This window comes from Carassius gibelio, chromosome A18 (assembly GCF_023724105.1).
Source record: "Carassius gibelio isolate Cgi1373 ecotype wild population from Czech Republic chromosome A18, carGib1.2-hapl.c, whole genome shotgun sequence".
NCBI lineage: Eukaryota > Metazoa > Chordata > Actinopteri > Cypriniformes > Cyprinidae > Carassius > Carassius gibelio.
In genome coordinates this window covers 18,928,084-18,943,936 of record NC_068388.1, presented here as the reverse complement: position 1 = coordinate 18,943,936, position 15,853 = coordinate 18,928,084, and the positions used below count along the sequence as shown (strand labels likewise).

Here is a 15,853-nt window from a genome sequence, read left to right as displayed (position 1 = left end):
TCCTTACAGTAACATTAGGGTTTTAACCCTGGAGAAGTTTTACCAGCAGAAATAGCCAGTCAGAGACAGACGTGGGGCAGAGACTCACACATAGTACTGCTTAAGCTGGTTAAAGCAGTTCCTCAGTGAAACAGCAGAGACAATATTTATTGTGGTCTTCATAAATTGGCATTTAGATTTTAAGTTTGGCCTTTTATCAAATCGAGTGACAGAGGAATCAACACATGCTGCAAACTGTCACTGAAGCAAACTGTGAAAAGTGCTAAATGAAAAGTCTGAACCACACATAATCATGAAAAATGTTTTGAGCCAAATCATGCAATTTGATCTCCACACTATCTGACCTGCTACATTTTTCAGACAGAGAAAGAGAAAGGCAGAGTAGAGAAGTGTCGTGGGTTGACGTTTCCTTTTTCAGTCACTAGAGGGAGCTGGCTTCAAACACTTGATCTGCTCAATGTCTCCCTCTACTGTTTTCTAGGTGGAATATCATATAAACGCAGTGGCTGTGTAGTAATTTTTTCCTTTTTTTTATTAATCTGGAAATATTAATTAATGTATGAGGTAAAAACCTAGTTAACAAATAACCTTTTGATAACATTCCCCTTCAGTTATATTTCTAAATGTTCTCTGAATGAACAATCCAACCCCCACTCTTAAGAAAAATGGTGTTGAATGATTAGGTTTTTTAACAATAGCAGAGACGCAGAACCCATTTTATAAGGTTCCATAAAGAGCCATGCTTTGAAAAAGCTAGAACATTAATATAAAGCTATGAAGAAACCTTTTCTTAATCTGTTTTCATTAATACAAAGCCATTTCTCGAAAAATTGGGACGTTTTGCAAAATGCAGGAAAAAAAAATCAAGAATCTGTGATTTGTTAATCCTCTTTAACTTTTATTTAATTGACACGAAAGTAAAAATAAAATATAAGTCTTCAACTTATAGGTATTTGGTAAACAGAAATACATTTTGATTTTGATGGCTGCAACACACTCCAAAAAAGTTTGGACAGAGTCAAAATCGAAGTGAAAAGTTTATAGGATATGCTAATTAAACTGTTTTGAAACAGTTCACAGTAAACAGGTGAGGGGTGTCATGTTCGGGTATGAAAAGGAGCATCTCAGTCTTTGCAAGCAAGGCTGGATCATTGCTCATCCGTGATATTTCAGTTGGTAATGCCACAGAAATATTCTGGAGGTCCACCAAGTTTGACAATATTTATTTAAAAATGTTTGCGATTGTCTTTCCTTCTGTGTTGAGAAGTATGTCACTGTCTTAATGAAAGACTCATTCAGGAACGAAGCTAGAGATTTTACGATTGATTCATTCTCAGCTGATTCATTGATGCTGGGCTTCATTCAGAGTGCAACTATTCTGATGTGAATTTATTTTGAAGGCAGTGGATATTTGCATTAAGTGCAAATGGCAATAGTTTCTATTCACACTATGTTAAATTAATATGTGATAGTAATTAGATGCTATTAATACTTAATGCAAACAGTGGTATTAAGTATTGGTTGGCTGTATTAACTATTAGTATTAGGCAACAGAAGTCTTGGAACTTATAAGGTGTGTTGACAGATACATGTCCTTCCCCGTTATTCTCCAGAAGTATCCAGGTTTGCCATTTTAAAATAGAAATATGTTACATGGTTTGTAATATCATTAAAAAGAAAACATTCACATAGTGCTGAATTCATTTAATTGACTTGAACAGCATTTGAGATTAGTTTATCACTCCATGAAATTGCACAGATGAACACATGAAATAATTACAGCTACAGGAACTACAAACTCTCTGAACAACCGGTCTGAACAAGTTGAAGGAAGAAGCAAACATATGAGATGTTCAACTGATCTGCATTACTACAGCATCTATTAATGTCTTTATACAAGCATGAGAGCAGGCTGATCTTGATACAGTGAGCATCAGACTGGGGCTGATGTAATATGGATGTCATTTTTTACAAACCACTTAAGAACTCAGAGCTTAGGAAAGTCTAAAACAGGGCTGTTAGGTCTGAGATTTTTTCGAATGTGCAAATACATTTTTTTAAAGAGGACAATTATACCAGTTTCTACAGGAATGTTATAGATGTATGCTTCACAAGTGTAAACAAAGCAAATTAACAGAATATGTAACACTGCAAAGAAACAAACGTGTTACATTGACGTGTCGTCCATTCAGAGGTAAGGCTTTATCTAAAATATGACAATGTAAATAAAACCATGTACAAACACATCAACATTCAATTTTTTTTTTTCTCCAGTACAACTTCATTATTTTCCATTTGAAGTGATATGCATTTTTTTTATCAAACTGCATTTGTAAATCTTCCATTTGTTTGTATTCCATAAGAACTGAACTAACAACACAATAAAAAAGCAAAGGTCACATTCACACAATGGTCCCATGATCATAAACTCCTGAATGATTCTGTACACTGATGACAATTCAGATGTTGAATGCTCGCTCATCTGAACTTAATATTAATAAACTCAAAAAAAAAGAAAAAAAAGGCAAATGAAAATGAAAAAAAAAAAAAATTCTAAAATGATGTAAACAAAATAAATCTTTAATTTTTGTAAATGCTTAAAATATGGAACAATTTGCCAATGAGGTATGAAATAAATAAATGTAATTCAAGATATGCAAAAAAAAAAAAAAAAAAAAAAAACTAACTGGAAAACAATACAAAATTGATTAGAAAAATGGTTTGCACTATCATATATGCACACACAAATTTTTTTCTTTTGACAATGCATTACAAACATTGATCTCCAGCAGAAAGCAGTTGAGACTGATAGAATGAAACAGGAGCACTGTGTGATACGAGAAGGACTGCAGCTACAGTAAGGCATGATCGAATCCCAGTGCACTATAGTGAAATGGCTTAAGATCCTCTATTTAGATCCACAGCTGTGTGTAAATGGACGATTTTAAAGCTTAAAGCCATGCAATAGACAGCAGAAACATAATATCAACATGCGTCATTTGACCCTAAAATGTTAATAATATAATATAATATAATATAATATAATATAATATAATATAATAATAGGGTGTGCAAATGTGTGTGATGGAAAGCATGGCTGCACAAAGGTGACTGCTATTATTTCAGGAGTTACAGATCAAAACAAACAGCTCCCCAATAAAAGCTGCCTGACACATTCAAGATAATACTTGAAAGCAAAGAAGCAAATAACATGACAAAAAGAAATTTGGCCATATCATTTTACAGCATGTGCATCCAACAGCACATGCCATAAAAACAATAGCAGTTTCTAACCTTTAAAAACATATAATACTGAAATAAATGATGGCAGGCTTTTGAAACATCTTGTAAAGTTGTAAACCATCTCATGTTTTCAGAGAGTGGGTAGTTTGGGGTTTTCTTTTAGTTCTGTATGGGATATCCAGTGTGCATAGAAGACGCCTCTTTGAATCCAACAAAAAACATTTTCTTATCTGTCTTTTCATCATCATCATCATCAAAAACAAAAAAAAACAATACAATGTTTTTTGTTTTTGTTTGCCCATTTGCAAAATTAAGGCCATTTCTCCACCAATTATCATTAGTTTAAAACAAACCAAAATAAAGTAATTACGTATTTTGGTTGCACTTTATTTTACAGTACGTGTACTGTACTTATAGTGTACTTACAGTGTATTTATCTAAGAAAGTTCTGGTAACACAAGGTAATTACATGGGGTAGGGTTAGGTTTAGGGGTAGGTTCAGGGTTAGTACTAGTTATTACATAGTTACAGTATTGTAATTACTATAATAAGTACATAGTATGTACATGAGGAACAGGAGTGTAAAATAAAGTGCTACCATTATTTTAATTGTAAACATACACATTTAAGTAATGGTAATATATATCACTGCATTACAATAGTGAGAATTTGGGATTAAAATATTAAAATATGCTTATTTGTGATGAAAATAATTCAACAGTGCACTCATAATCTTCGTAAAACAGGCTTAATGTTCTAAGTGCAAAAACCGTTTTATTATTTATTTCATTTGATATTTCCCTGGGACATTTCTTCATGAGATTCACTAACCAATTAAATGCTGGGAGCTTCATTAAACCTCATGCAGGAGTCTAGATCCCACCTGTTCGATGCTGACAGAGAGGGTCAAAACAATCCCATCATGCACTGGGTCTGGACTGTACCATCTATCTGGAAATGATTCCTGAAGATCAGAGATGTAAACTTGAGGAAGCTCTTGAGGAAGAGATAAGCTCTGGGACAGTGCAGGGATGGCAGGTTTTGACTATTTATTAGCTAATCAACATCACCAAATGCTACTAACAAATAAACACCTATGTTAATGAAGTCAGCTGTGCCCCAAGCTCTTTTTTTTTTACCCCAAATGATTCTAAGTTATTCATTCATATGAACGAGTGCAGAGGACTAGAGTATGCTCCGCAACTGGATATCCATGTTAGCTAGCATCTGAGAGAAAAAAAAAATTAAAATCTGACAAGGTAAAGCAATAAATAAAATATTCTAGCATCATACATATTTATAGATATTTATAGAAGTGTATGATTATACAGCCCCGTGAACTTATTCTGGTTGTGACCTGAAAAGGCATTAGAGTTAGAATGAGTTAACTTAACCTTTGTTGTTCCTTTCGTAACATTCAATAAGTGAAACATCTTTCAGAAATATTCCAGTTTAAGAGGTGAATCTCACAAAAAATATCAAGGTCCCACAATCAAAAGAAAATATTATAAGAATATATTTTCAATGAAGAAAATGAAGTACGGGTCTTTTCAGAGTTTTGAGTATTATGTTATTGACTATTCTCAGTGTTAATTCTCATTAATAAAACCTTCATTTTTATCCATTAAAAAACATGGTATTAATTATGATTTAATTACTGCCCTCAAGAGAATTTCAACTAGTATTTTAATCAGCGTATGTTAGCAAATACTGTACAATGTATAACACATTTTTTTTTCATATTACAATGATAAGATTTTTTTTCTTTTGTATTTCAGAAATACGAATTTTTAGAGAAAGTGCATAATTGCCTTTAAAATATCATATTGTCAAAACAATAATGATCCTAAAGATGAGCTTCATTTTCTTTCAACAAAATATAGTTATATGTGTTTCTTTTAATTTTGAGGTCAATTGTTATCTGAACACTTGCTTGACAGGTTTTGTGAGATTCCCTCTTTTATTTAATAAATAAAAGTGATGAAGAAGTGAAAAATGAAACACTGAAGATGACATTCTCTTTAAGTGAGTGGCTTATTTACCTATAAGCATTTTTCTTTTCTTTTTTTTATACATATATATTTAGGCTCCCTGTTCCTGCCATGTGATTGGTTGAGGTGAGGTGATTGACGGGTCTACACACGAGTGAGGAAGCCCACATTGAGGCTGCTGGGTATCTGAATGGTTTCCAGGGCCAGGGAAGAGGGGTTAAAGGGGAAGGTCACGGGGTAGATGACTTTGGTGTCCATCAGCAGCTGAGGCATCTCCTTTCGATCCCGTAAACGTGTCTGGCAGAGCAAAGACAAACGTACAGTATAATGACTTAAACATCACAAGAACTATTAAGCCCCTTTCACACTGCATGTTGGTCCCTGCCGGGTCACCTTCTGTGTGAACACAAACATGTCCCGGGATCGATCCCGGGTCGGGGACCTAGTAACATTGCCGGGTTCATTCCCAGAACGAACTCTGTGTGAACAAAGGCCAGAACTAATGCCGTAAAGGGTGTGTTGTAGTGATGACGCACATTATCGTGTGACTCTTTTAGCATGTGTTTTGAAGACAGATCAGCGTTTGCAATGAAAAAATATGTGCAAACTGTAATGAAGCAGAGATCAGTTAGTTCCTCACCTTCCACGCTGAAGCTGAGATTGTTTGCTAGTTTAAGTGAAAGTTAACGTGCCTAGCATTTTCGCCTCGTACATTACACATCACATCCTGATATCACGTGTCTTTACAGGAACTTTATGGGTTGTAATGGGTGTAAATGCACGCACATATTCTGGGTAATCAGTGGCAGTGTGAAAGAGCAAAATCTCGCAACCCGGGAAGAATTGCTGGGACACATTACCCGTGTATTTTCCGGAAGCGCAGTGTGAAAGGGGCTTTATAAGGTTAGGTTTTTGAAACTTACCTGTATTGTTCTTATGAACAGTACTGACACACGCTCTTCAAACGCGTTGACAGGCGTATACAAGTTCAGCACCTTCACAATCTGGACAGAAAAAAATAAGAAATGATGAGGGAGTGTGTGTGTGTGTGTGTGTGGCTCAAGGGTATTATAATTATCTAAAACTGAAACTAAAACTTAAACCATAAAACAAAATCAAAATAAAAGATCATTACTTAAAAAAAAAAAAAATACTAGTATGTAAAAACTAGTAAAAATAACAAACCCATAACTGTTATAATATTATAAAACATCCAGTTTACTTTGTTATTCTGACAAAATTCCTTATCTGGTGCGTTTAGGAAAATTACCACAGTAAAACATGAAGAAGATAAAAGCGTTAGAATTTTATTTTGGTTGATAATGTAACCCTGATCAAAGAGTACTTTTGATCATATTGGTTTTAATTAAAAAAGTTATGACAAAGTCACTGAATAGGCTAATGTAAATAAACACCGTTTTTTATCTATTTTTAATACAAAAAAATATATATAATTGCCTCACAATGTATTACGAAATTTTGTATATTGTGAAGTGCTGTCTTAAAACGTGATTCTTGAATTAATTGCAATATGTATTTTTGACAGCAATAAGCAGGTCATTATGTTTGGTCATGGGTGAGTGATATAAGTAGGCCTGAAATGTTATAAATGGTATTTTTCAAATAATTAATACTGGATGATATGAAGTGGTAAACCTTTACAAAATGAATCAAGTGCTCTATAACAGACCAGAATAGATGCAGTCCGGGATGTGTGTGTGTGTTACCTGTGCTGTCGAGAGGCTGTTACACATGGAGCAGATGGCCTCAGCATCCTCATCCGTCTTCTTCTTGACCTGCAGTAGTTGTGCGGCCTGAATCAACGGCTCCAGCGTCTCTTTCGCACCGCATGTCATGAGGTTCTTATCTCTCAGCCACTCCTCCAGCTGACTCACGTTATACCTGAACACACACACACACACACACATAAACCCTTATACTGGAGATAAGATGACAGGAAATTACTGACAAATGAATCCTGAGCTAACTGTACATACTATCTAATCTAAAAATAATAAAAATACAAGTGGTCAGTAAGAACTTTGAAAGTTTTGAAAGAAGTATCTAAAGGCTTTTTTTGTTGATATGCCTTGGTTATTTTTGTCAAACGTGTTAGCATAACAGAGGTATAATATTCCTTCAAATTTTGTGTGGTGATGATTATTTATTTTAATTAATTATATATATATATATATATATATATATATATATATATATATATATATATATATATATATATTAGGGGTGTAACGGTTCACAAAATTCACGGTTCGGTTCGATACGATACACTGATGTCACGGTTCGGTTCGGTTCGGTTCGATACGTTTTAGATACAGCAAAATGTAAAAACATCTCAACTTTTCAGAATGCCGCAAGCGCACCGCGGGTCATGTGACAAGAACCAACCAATCAGCTTCATCCTTTCCCGTAACAAGGTTGAGAGCTCAGCCAAGATGAAGGAACAGCTGATCATAGTTGTATATGGATTGCAATTTTGAAATAAATTTAGTAGCAGAGCTACTGCAAGCGATTTTTAGAGCTGCAAATCCATTTATCCTTCGCTGAAATTTCCGCGTCTCATGGAGAGAGCACGTCATTGTTGCTTAGCAAAGACAGACGCCTCATGAGCGCTTCTGCCTGAGCGCTTTGGAAAGGAGGAGAAAGACGTGCTTAGCGTTTTCCACGCGTTTTTAGGAGCGATATGTGAACGGCCCCTAAGGCGCTCGCTCACTCAGCACGCGCTGAAGACTCGTTGCAAAATGTCTAATGCATTTAACAGACCAGAAATATAAGATCCTAAAATAACCAACAGGTCTGGTGTTTGGGTTGGATTCCCTGTAAGCTATAGTTTCTAAATGCTGCAGGGATAGTTTGCTGCGTGCATGTTTCTCCTTTTTTTCGTCTTTTCCCAGATAGTACTGACGCATATATCCCAGATATTCCCGCTGGTGTTTTTTTTTTTTTTTTTTTTTTTTTTTTATTCCCGCTGGTGTACCCTGTCATGTTGCAGATGCGACATACCGTTGTTTTTTTATCCACCACTCTCTTGCCATCACCATTATAGCTTAAAGGGAATCCAAAGTGCACCCAAACACCAGACCTGTTGGTTATTGGGGGATCTTCTCATTTCTAGTCTGTTAAACGCATTGGCTATTTTGCAACGAGCCTTCAGCGCGTACTGAGTGAGCGAGCGCCTGCTGAGTAGCCTAACATAAACATATAAGATGGTGTTTTTTTCTTCTTCGGGAGTGTCAGGGGCGTTGCCTGTTACGTTGTTTGGGTTATTGGGCTACCTTGTTGAACGCATATCATTATATTTCTATCTCTCTCTTTTTTTTTTTTTTTTTCAAATATAATTAATTACTCCAACGAACCGTTCGGTATACATAATGCGTACCGCGTACCGAACCGAAAGCGTCGTACCGAACGGTTCAATACGAATACGCGTATCGTTACACCCCTAATATATATATATATATATGTGTGTATTTTTTATTTTTATTTTTATTTTTTATAAAGCAGTTTTCCATACAACCAAGATTGCCCAATGTGCTGTATATCAAAAGAGAATAAAACAATGAGAATGGGCATAGACATAAACAAACATACACTAAAACAAGAAGAATGGAAGCAAATACACCCTTAAGAATGAACAGCACGAGGAATTAAAAGCCATAATTAATAAATGAGCTTTTAACAAAGATTTTAAACTAGAGATGGTCTGAGTAGATCTGATACATAGAGGCTATAAGTTCCAATATTTGGGGCAGGAACTGAAAACTCCATGACTTCCAGCATGATTTTTCCAAAAATAACATCATTTTTATTGAAGTCTACACTTAGTTCCAATAACATTAGGACCGACAAGGCTCCAGAGTCATCATTCTGAACCCACAAATCCACTATGGCATGTCTAATATAAGCTGCCATAAAAACTGTCATCAGGCAATTATTTATTAGCTTCGAAATACTGCATTAAAAACCTGTTTCAAAAACCGCGCTGGGGTTTCATATGCTTGACAATCACTGCCAAATCTGTCAGAGACTGGCTCAAACTGATTGATCATAAACCAATAACTGAATGCATGATCTAATACCAGCAATTCTATCAATAAATCTTTTTTGGAAGTTTCCAATTTTTTTACAAACATGTAAAACGTATTTCTGCACAAACCTGATCTGCATGCCCTTGCTCCAAGAGCACATGTCTTTACGCAGCAGCAGGTTGTTAAAGGTGACAGCGCCAATGATGTAGAACTGCTGCTTGACCACCTGTTTGATGAGCTCTGGGTCGGTTCCGTGCTGACACATGATGGAGTGGAAGGAGTTGAGCTGCCGGATGATGGAGTCCAATGTGTATGTCCCCTCATCAGCGATACTGGACGTCCTCTTACGGAGACCAGTGGGCTTCACCCCTGACACTCCCTGGATGGTTTCATGTTCCAGCATGCCAGAGACTGCCGAGAGCAACAGACGGGGGGATAAATACACAGGGAGAGAGAAACAGTGATGCTGATAGAAAGACACCCAGAGGACACATGCTCACCGATCATGGGCTGCAGGATGTTCTCCATACACTTGATGAGCTGCTGGTAGATCTGAATGGCCAGATCACTCAGAACCTGCCGGTACTCGGCCAGGTCGAAGTTGGAGAGACAGTGATCGTTCTGTTTAGAAGTGTTATGCTTCATGAATTGCTGGAGAGAGAAGAATGAGAAAGTGTTGATTCTGTTTGAGGAACACTGGAGAATGAGAAAAACTGTGACCATGTTTACTGTACGATGCAGGAAAATAGGTCATCACTGGGTAATGCTGGTTTGGTTACAATTAGCAAAAGGCAAAAAAGTTCCCCATGCAAATTTCACTCATTTTCAAGTTGGGCTCATGAATACACAATGCAAACCAACAGAAAGCTGCTTGGTTTAAAGACCCCCTCTATGTGCAAAGTTAATTTTGACAGGAAACTGAGTTTCAGTTTTTGTCACAGTCTTTTGACTAATATTAAATTTTAGTCAGCTGAACGTTTTAGTTTTAGTTAAGTACAAGTTGGCAAAATATCATAAGTATTATATTCCGCTGTTTAATTAAACAGTAAGGTATCAATTGAGCATTTTTTTTTCTAAAAAGTCCAAACTCATTATATAATCCCAGAGATAAGATCTGTTAACCTTTTAATATGAATATTAAGGATTAAACGTGCAATACAGACATAGATACAATTGTTGTGATGTAAATACAATGAATACATAAATTAATAAACAAATAAAAACACTTCTCATGAAAAAAACAAAAACATGGTCTTGTGTTCAATAAAAGCAAAGAGGTTATACATGTGTTCTCTACAGCAACAATTTTTTGTTTACATCAGATATACTTGATGAATCCTTATTAAACCTATAGAAGTTATTCAGTCAATACCAATGTGTGATTCTTTATTTTTCTTTTTGTTATTTAATTGGCATGTAGGACACAAACAGCAGCAGGTTTATTAGGCTTCGTTCACTTTAAGACCTAATACTTATATACTGATACACATCTGATGTTCTTTGAACTGTTTACATTCACTTAAAACATAAATGACAAATTCTTGCAAAAACAGACATTTTGACATCATTTTTTGTGTATTTGTTCATTCAAGCCTGATAAGACGTGGAAGTGAACTCAACTGTTGTTTCATTGGTTTTCTGTGTGAGCTGTGCGTTATATATTTCTAATCTTTTGACAAGGGACAATGGACATTTTTTTGCCTTAAATATTGCTAATATAACTACAACTTTATGGTTCACTGTCAACCTTCTACAAGTCTAACTTCTAGAACCTTCTAAACTTTGCAGGGTACATGGCCTGAATGAGAAAGAAGACATGTATGCAGGGCTGGGAAGGTTACTTTTTAAATGTATTTCACTATAGATTACAAATTACAAGCTTTAAAAAGTATTCAGTTACATATTCCATTACTAAATATGATAAATACTTTACAATACTTTGAAATACTTAAGCTTTGTAACACAAAGGAACACATTTACTTGATGTCTTGTTTTTATGCCTTCCGACATCTACCAGCTATAAGATTTGTTTCCTTTGCGTTTTATAAGAACATCAATTTTCCACAGAATTTCTATGAACAACAAAAAAATTAATGTCATTTAAATCTTCCAATCAATATAAATTCAAATTGAATACAATAAATGGGATTCCATGCCATTTTATTCAATTCAATTCAAACTTGAAATTATAAAACAATTCTTAATTCAAATAAAAAAAATCATACAACTTTAAAAACTTTTAAAAAATTAAGTAAAAAGAGAATGGTTTGATTTTACCTTTGTGAATGAGAAACAAATGTCATGCTCTGACAGCAGGTGACACTAATGGAACAGCAGGTATTTAAAGGCTGCTGCTCCTTTAAGAACGAGTGCACGGATCCAATATAATAATGCATAGGATATTTCTTAATCCACTGTATAGGTTCATGTCAAACATAACCAACCAAACAACCGACTATGTTTACGAAAATACTTGCAGAGACAATTATTTTGAGATAATTTTGTGTTCATTCAGAAGCAAGGATACGTGAAAGACGAATCAATTCTGTGTAAGCGCATTGTCTGAAATCTCGGCGTGTGCTTTGAATGAGTGCGAATGGTTTAAAACTTTTGAATCGGCAAGATTTAGAAACAAGTGCAAACGATCAACTACGATCCATTTCACCCTTACAAGTGAGTGAACAACGCAAATCAAATTAGGAATTTTACATCAATATTCAAGATTTCGGAGCCCGACTGTAAAAACACAATAACCCCGGGATGTCTGACTAGCGATTTTACGAGCCCTGCACCAGATCTATCCAGTTTGTGAACAATTGGTTTCCACACTGGTTTCGTTCAACAAAAGAAATTATCCTTTTAAAAGATTGACTGCATTTTTCGTATGGATCTGTTGACTGAATGCAAAGTATTTGTTCTAGGAGAATGTTTGTGTCGTGATGATGAGCACGAATGCGCGCTCACTAGAGCTAATAAATGAACAGCCGCTGCACGCAGGTTTTTTGCTTCAGTGTTTAATCAGTCGCGGTATTGGTTAAAATCCCTTAACTGTTTACTCAAATATTAAATTAAGAAATGACATTAAAATTAAAAGTAATCTAAAAACTTCTCAGATGTAACTGTAATCTGATTACCCCTTATTTTAAATGTAATTATAACGAAATACAGTTACTAATATTTTCTATTTTAAATACGAAACGCCTTTACATGTATTTCGTTACTCCCCAGCCCTGCATGTACGTCTAAAGTGTGATATCTCACCTCATCGCCACTGTACTGTTTCAGGCAGTGCAGGAAACGACATGTGTTGGACAACCAGAAGGAAACAGTCTCAAAGTCATCACCTCTTTTCTGTTGAAAACACAAAACAGTAATGAGAAACGAAGATGTTTTGCCTTTTTAAGACTGTTCTAAAAGAACTGTTGTGTTATGAATGGTCTGCGAGAGAGTATTAAGACCTTGAGGATCTTCTTGATGCTGTTGATGACGGAGGTGAGTAGAGATCGGACTTTCTGGTCATCATTAATGTAGTCGGCATGACGCAGACACATGAAGAGGATGTATGCCGGCAGACCTGGTATTAAATTCACTGCCACGCCGCGAGGCTTTAGCTCTGACAAAAACCACACATGCACAGAGTCACAGTCTATATTATTATTATTATTTGCCAAAAAGATAGTGGCATGGAATGGAACCAGGAAGTGGGCAAGTTGGAATCTAACCACTAAAGCCATTTAATAGATTTATTGTTTTTAGTTATTGGTCTATATGTCTTACCAAGTATGAGGTTTTTGACCAGTTTGAGTTCATCCTCCTTCTTGTATTCCAGCATTCCCTGGAAATCTTTCTCCCTGCGTGGAATGTTCACTGGATGAACAGACTCGTCGGCCGTCTGTCCTGGAGACACGTCCATCTGGCCACCTGCAATACACAGACAAACATCAACACACATAACCATTAAGGTTCATAAATGTAAAGTTAAGAAGTCTCTAAACACAGCCTGTAACAAGTACCTTCCAGGTCATTGATCTTCTTTGCGAAGACTTTGAGCTGTTTCTTCAGTTTGCGGACGGTCTTGTCTTGTTTCTCCAGTTGCTCCATAAGATCCTGTCACCATAAAGACAGACATCATCATCAGACAAGCGCAGCAACACTATGACAAATGAGTCTCTTTAGCTGGAGGAGGGTGAAAAATATTTATGTAAAGAGTTTATTTTAGAGAATTGGGACAAAGCAGGTCAACCGAGCATCTTTAAGTTCTGCAGCAATCTGAAGATTTCAGCTCTGTCTTTCATCTGTCCATGCAACTCATTAAACAGAGAAAAAAAATAGAGAAATAGTCACAAACATGGATGAGTCTCACAAAGAAAAGTTCCACCTTTCACATTCCACGTCATCAAAACTAAAAATAATGAATGTAAGGTATGGAATGGAACATAACTTAAGAGTCAAAATAGATGTACTAAGTTTTATTTTCATAGAATTAGTGGTTCAAGAGTTATTAACATTTGAATGTTGAATTTTCGAACTGCTGGTGGCGCTATAGAGTTTGGTCTAGAGACCCCAAATTTGGTCAGATCACTAATAATGGCCATCTCTACAAGTGTGCCAAATTTCATCATTTTACCATGTTCCCTTCATAGGGCTGCCATAGACTCCAACATACAGATACAATAGGGGCTACAGCCCTTTGGGCTTGGCCCCTAAAAATTGCTTAATGAAAATAAAGCATATTTTGAACAATATATGTATTTTTTTATGTTGGGGTGACAGTTTTTGTGAGATTCACCCAGTTATCGAGAGAGAAACATATTAAAAAGTGTGTTGATTCACATTGCTGTGGGTTAAATACACAGTTAGAGTTCAACGCAGCTCAGATTCTGTGCAGCACATACTAGTGTCAGTTAGTGTTCTGATACATGCGCAAACACACTCGTACACACACAATCCTACATACAACCATCCTGCGTAACATGCTGATTCTGTAGGCTTTATACTCCTTTGGATCATCAGAGTGAAGCTCCTGTGAATGAAACATCTCCACATCAGATGAGCCCACAGACACCTGGTGCAGGTGCACAGTACGGCACTCAGACCAAAATCACACTCCACGGTTTCAAGAGTTAGGAAATCTGAAATCATTTATTTGGAATCACACGAGACAAAAGGTTAAAGGGATACTCCACCCCAAAATGAAAATGTTGTCATTAATCACTTACCCCCATGTTGTTCCAAACCCGTAAAAGCTTAGTTCTTCTTCAGAACACAATTTAAGATATTTTGGATGAAAACCGGGAGGCTTGTGACGGTCCCATGGACTGCCAAGTAAGTTACACTGCTAAAGTCCAGAAAAGTATGAAAGACATCATCAGAATAGTCCATCTGCCATCAGTGTTTCAACCGTAACGTTATGACTTAATTCAACAATTCATCTCTTCACATTAGCTTAGCACCATTTTGGAGAATCAGAGCAGTATGCAGGCAGCTTACACTCTTCTGTGTCAGTCGCGACACAGGATGCACTGTTTTCTTTCAAATCAAAATGTAAATATACACAGAGAAAGTATCCTTCTGGTGCCGCTGACACAGAAGAGCATACACTGCCTGTGTACAGCTCACATTCTCCAAAATGGCACTACGCTGATGTGGAGAGAAACAGAGGAGACAAATTGTTGAATAAAATTGTTATTTTTGTTTTATTCATGTACAAAAAGTATTCTCGTCGCTTCATAACGTTACGGTTGAAACACTGATAGCAGATGGACTATTCTGATGACGCTTTTCAAACTTTTTTCCTGGACCTTGACAGTGTATTTCCCTTGCCAGACAATGGGAAAGTCACAAGACTCCCGGTTTTCATCCAAAACATTAAATTGTGTTCCGAAAACGAACGAAGCTTATATGGATTTGGAATGATATGAGGGTAAGTGATTAATGACAAATTTTCATTTTGGGGTGGAGTATCCCTTTAAGCAGCAGGATTTCTGAACTGTCTTTTTAATGCAAATACCACTTATGATTGATGTTTTTAAAACAGGAAATTGGAGTGGGATTTATATAAGAAGTTCTTGCCCTTTATTTTAAAAACACAGTTGATTTATTTATTGCTAATGCTATTTGGTGGAAGGTGATATTAGAGGTGGGACATTCTTATTCTAGAATAAAAAAGAAAAAAAACTATTCTGTGTATGCAAACTTAACAATATTATGCATTATTAACAAATAAATCTGCAGCACCTTGAATTTTTGTCTAATTTCTGATTTTTCTCCCACAAACTTAACCAGAGGGGAAAAACCATACTACCTAAAAAAAAAAAAAAAAAAAAAAAAAAAAAAAAATTGTGAGCCCAGACATATTAATCACTGTGTGTAATTGTTCTGCTGCTGTACTGCATTGTATTCCATCATTAATTGAGCAGTGATTGCACCAACTGTTATTTACAGGTAATTATATTCTTAAAGCCCGTTTAAACAAAGAATCATAACTATAATGACGACTAAATTAGCATACACACCAAAATAAATTCAGTTTATTATGAACCCAAGCCACAGTTGTCATCTGTCACTTTAAAT

The 15,853-nt window shown here is 35.8% G+C and overlaps 1 protein-coding gene across 2 annotated transcripts in view; it reads right to left on the bottom strand.

Annotated features, from left to right (window-relative positions):
- Positions 1 to 1,689: 1,689 nt before the first annotated feature.
- Positions 1,690 to 15,853, bottom strand: part of LOC127933977 (unconventional myosin-Va) — an 82,208-nt gene continuing 68,044 nt past the window's right edge. The window contains exons 33-42 of one of the 2 annotated variants that reach the window (XM_052531105.1): positions 14,238 to 14,303; positions 13,294 to 13,387; positions 13,058 to 13,201; positions 12,739 to 12,893; positions 12,542 to 12,631; positions 9,781 to 9,931; positions 9,409 to 9,691; positions 6,962 to 7,136; positions 6,158 to 6,238; positions 1,690 to 5,531 (exon numbers count right to left, since the gene is read on the bottom strand). In XM_052531105.1, coding sequence (XP_052387065.1) covers positions 5,379 to 5,531; positions 6,158 to 6,238; positions 6,962 to 7,136; positions 9,409 to 9,691; positions 9,781 to 9,931; positions 12,542 to 12,631; positions 12,739 to 12,893; positions 13,058 to 13,201; positions 13,294 to 13,387; positions 14,238 to 14,303 — 1,392 coding nt within the window. In that variant the 3' untranslated portion in view covers positions 1,690 to 5,378. The remainder of the gene's footprint in view (positions 5,532 to 6,157; positions 6,239 to 6,961; positions 7,137 to 9,408; positions 9,692 to 9,780; positions 9,932 to 12,541; positions 12,632 to 12,738; positions 12,894 to 13,057; positions 13,202 to 13,293; positions 13,388 to 14,237; positions 14,304 to 15,853) is intronic. The other variant, XM_052531106.1, reaches the window with a different exon arrangement.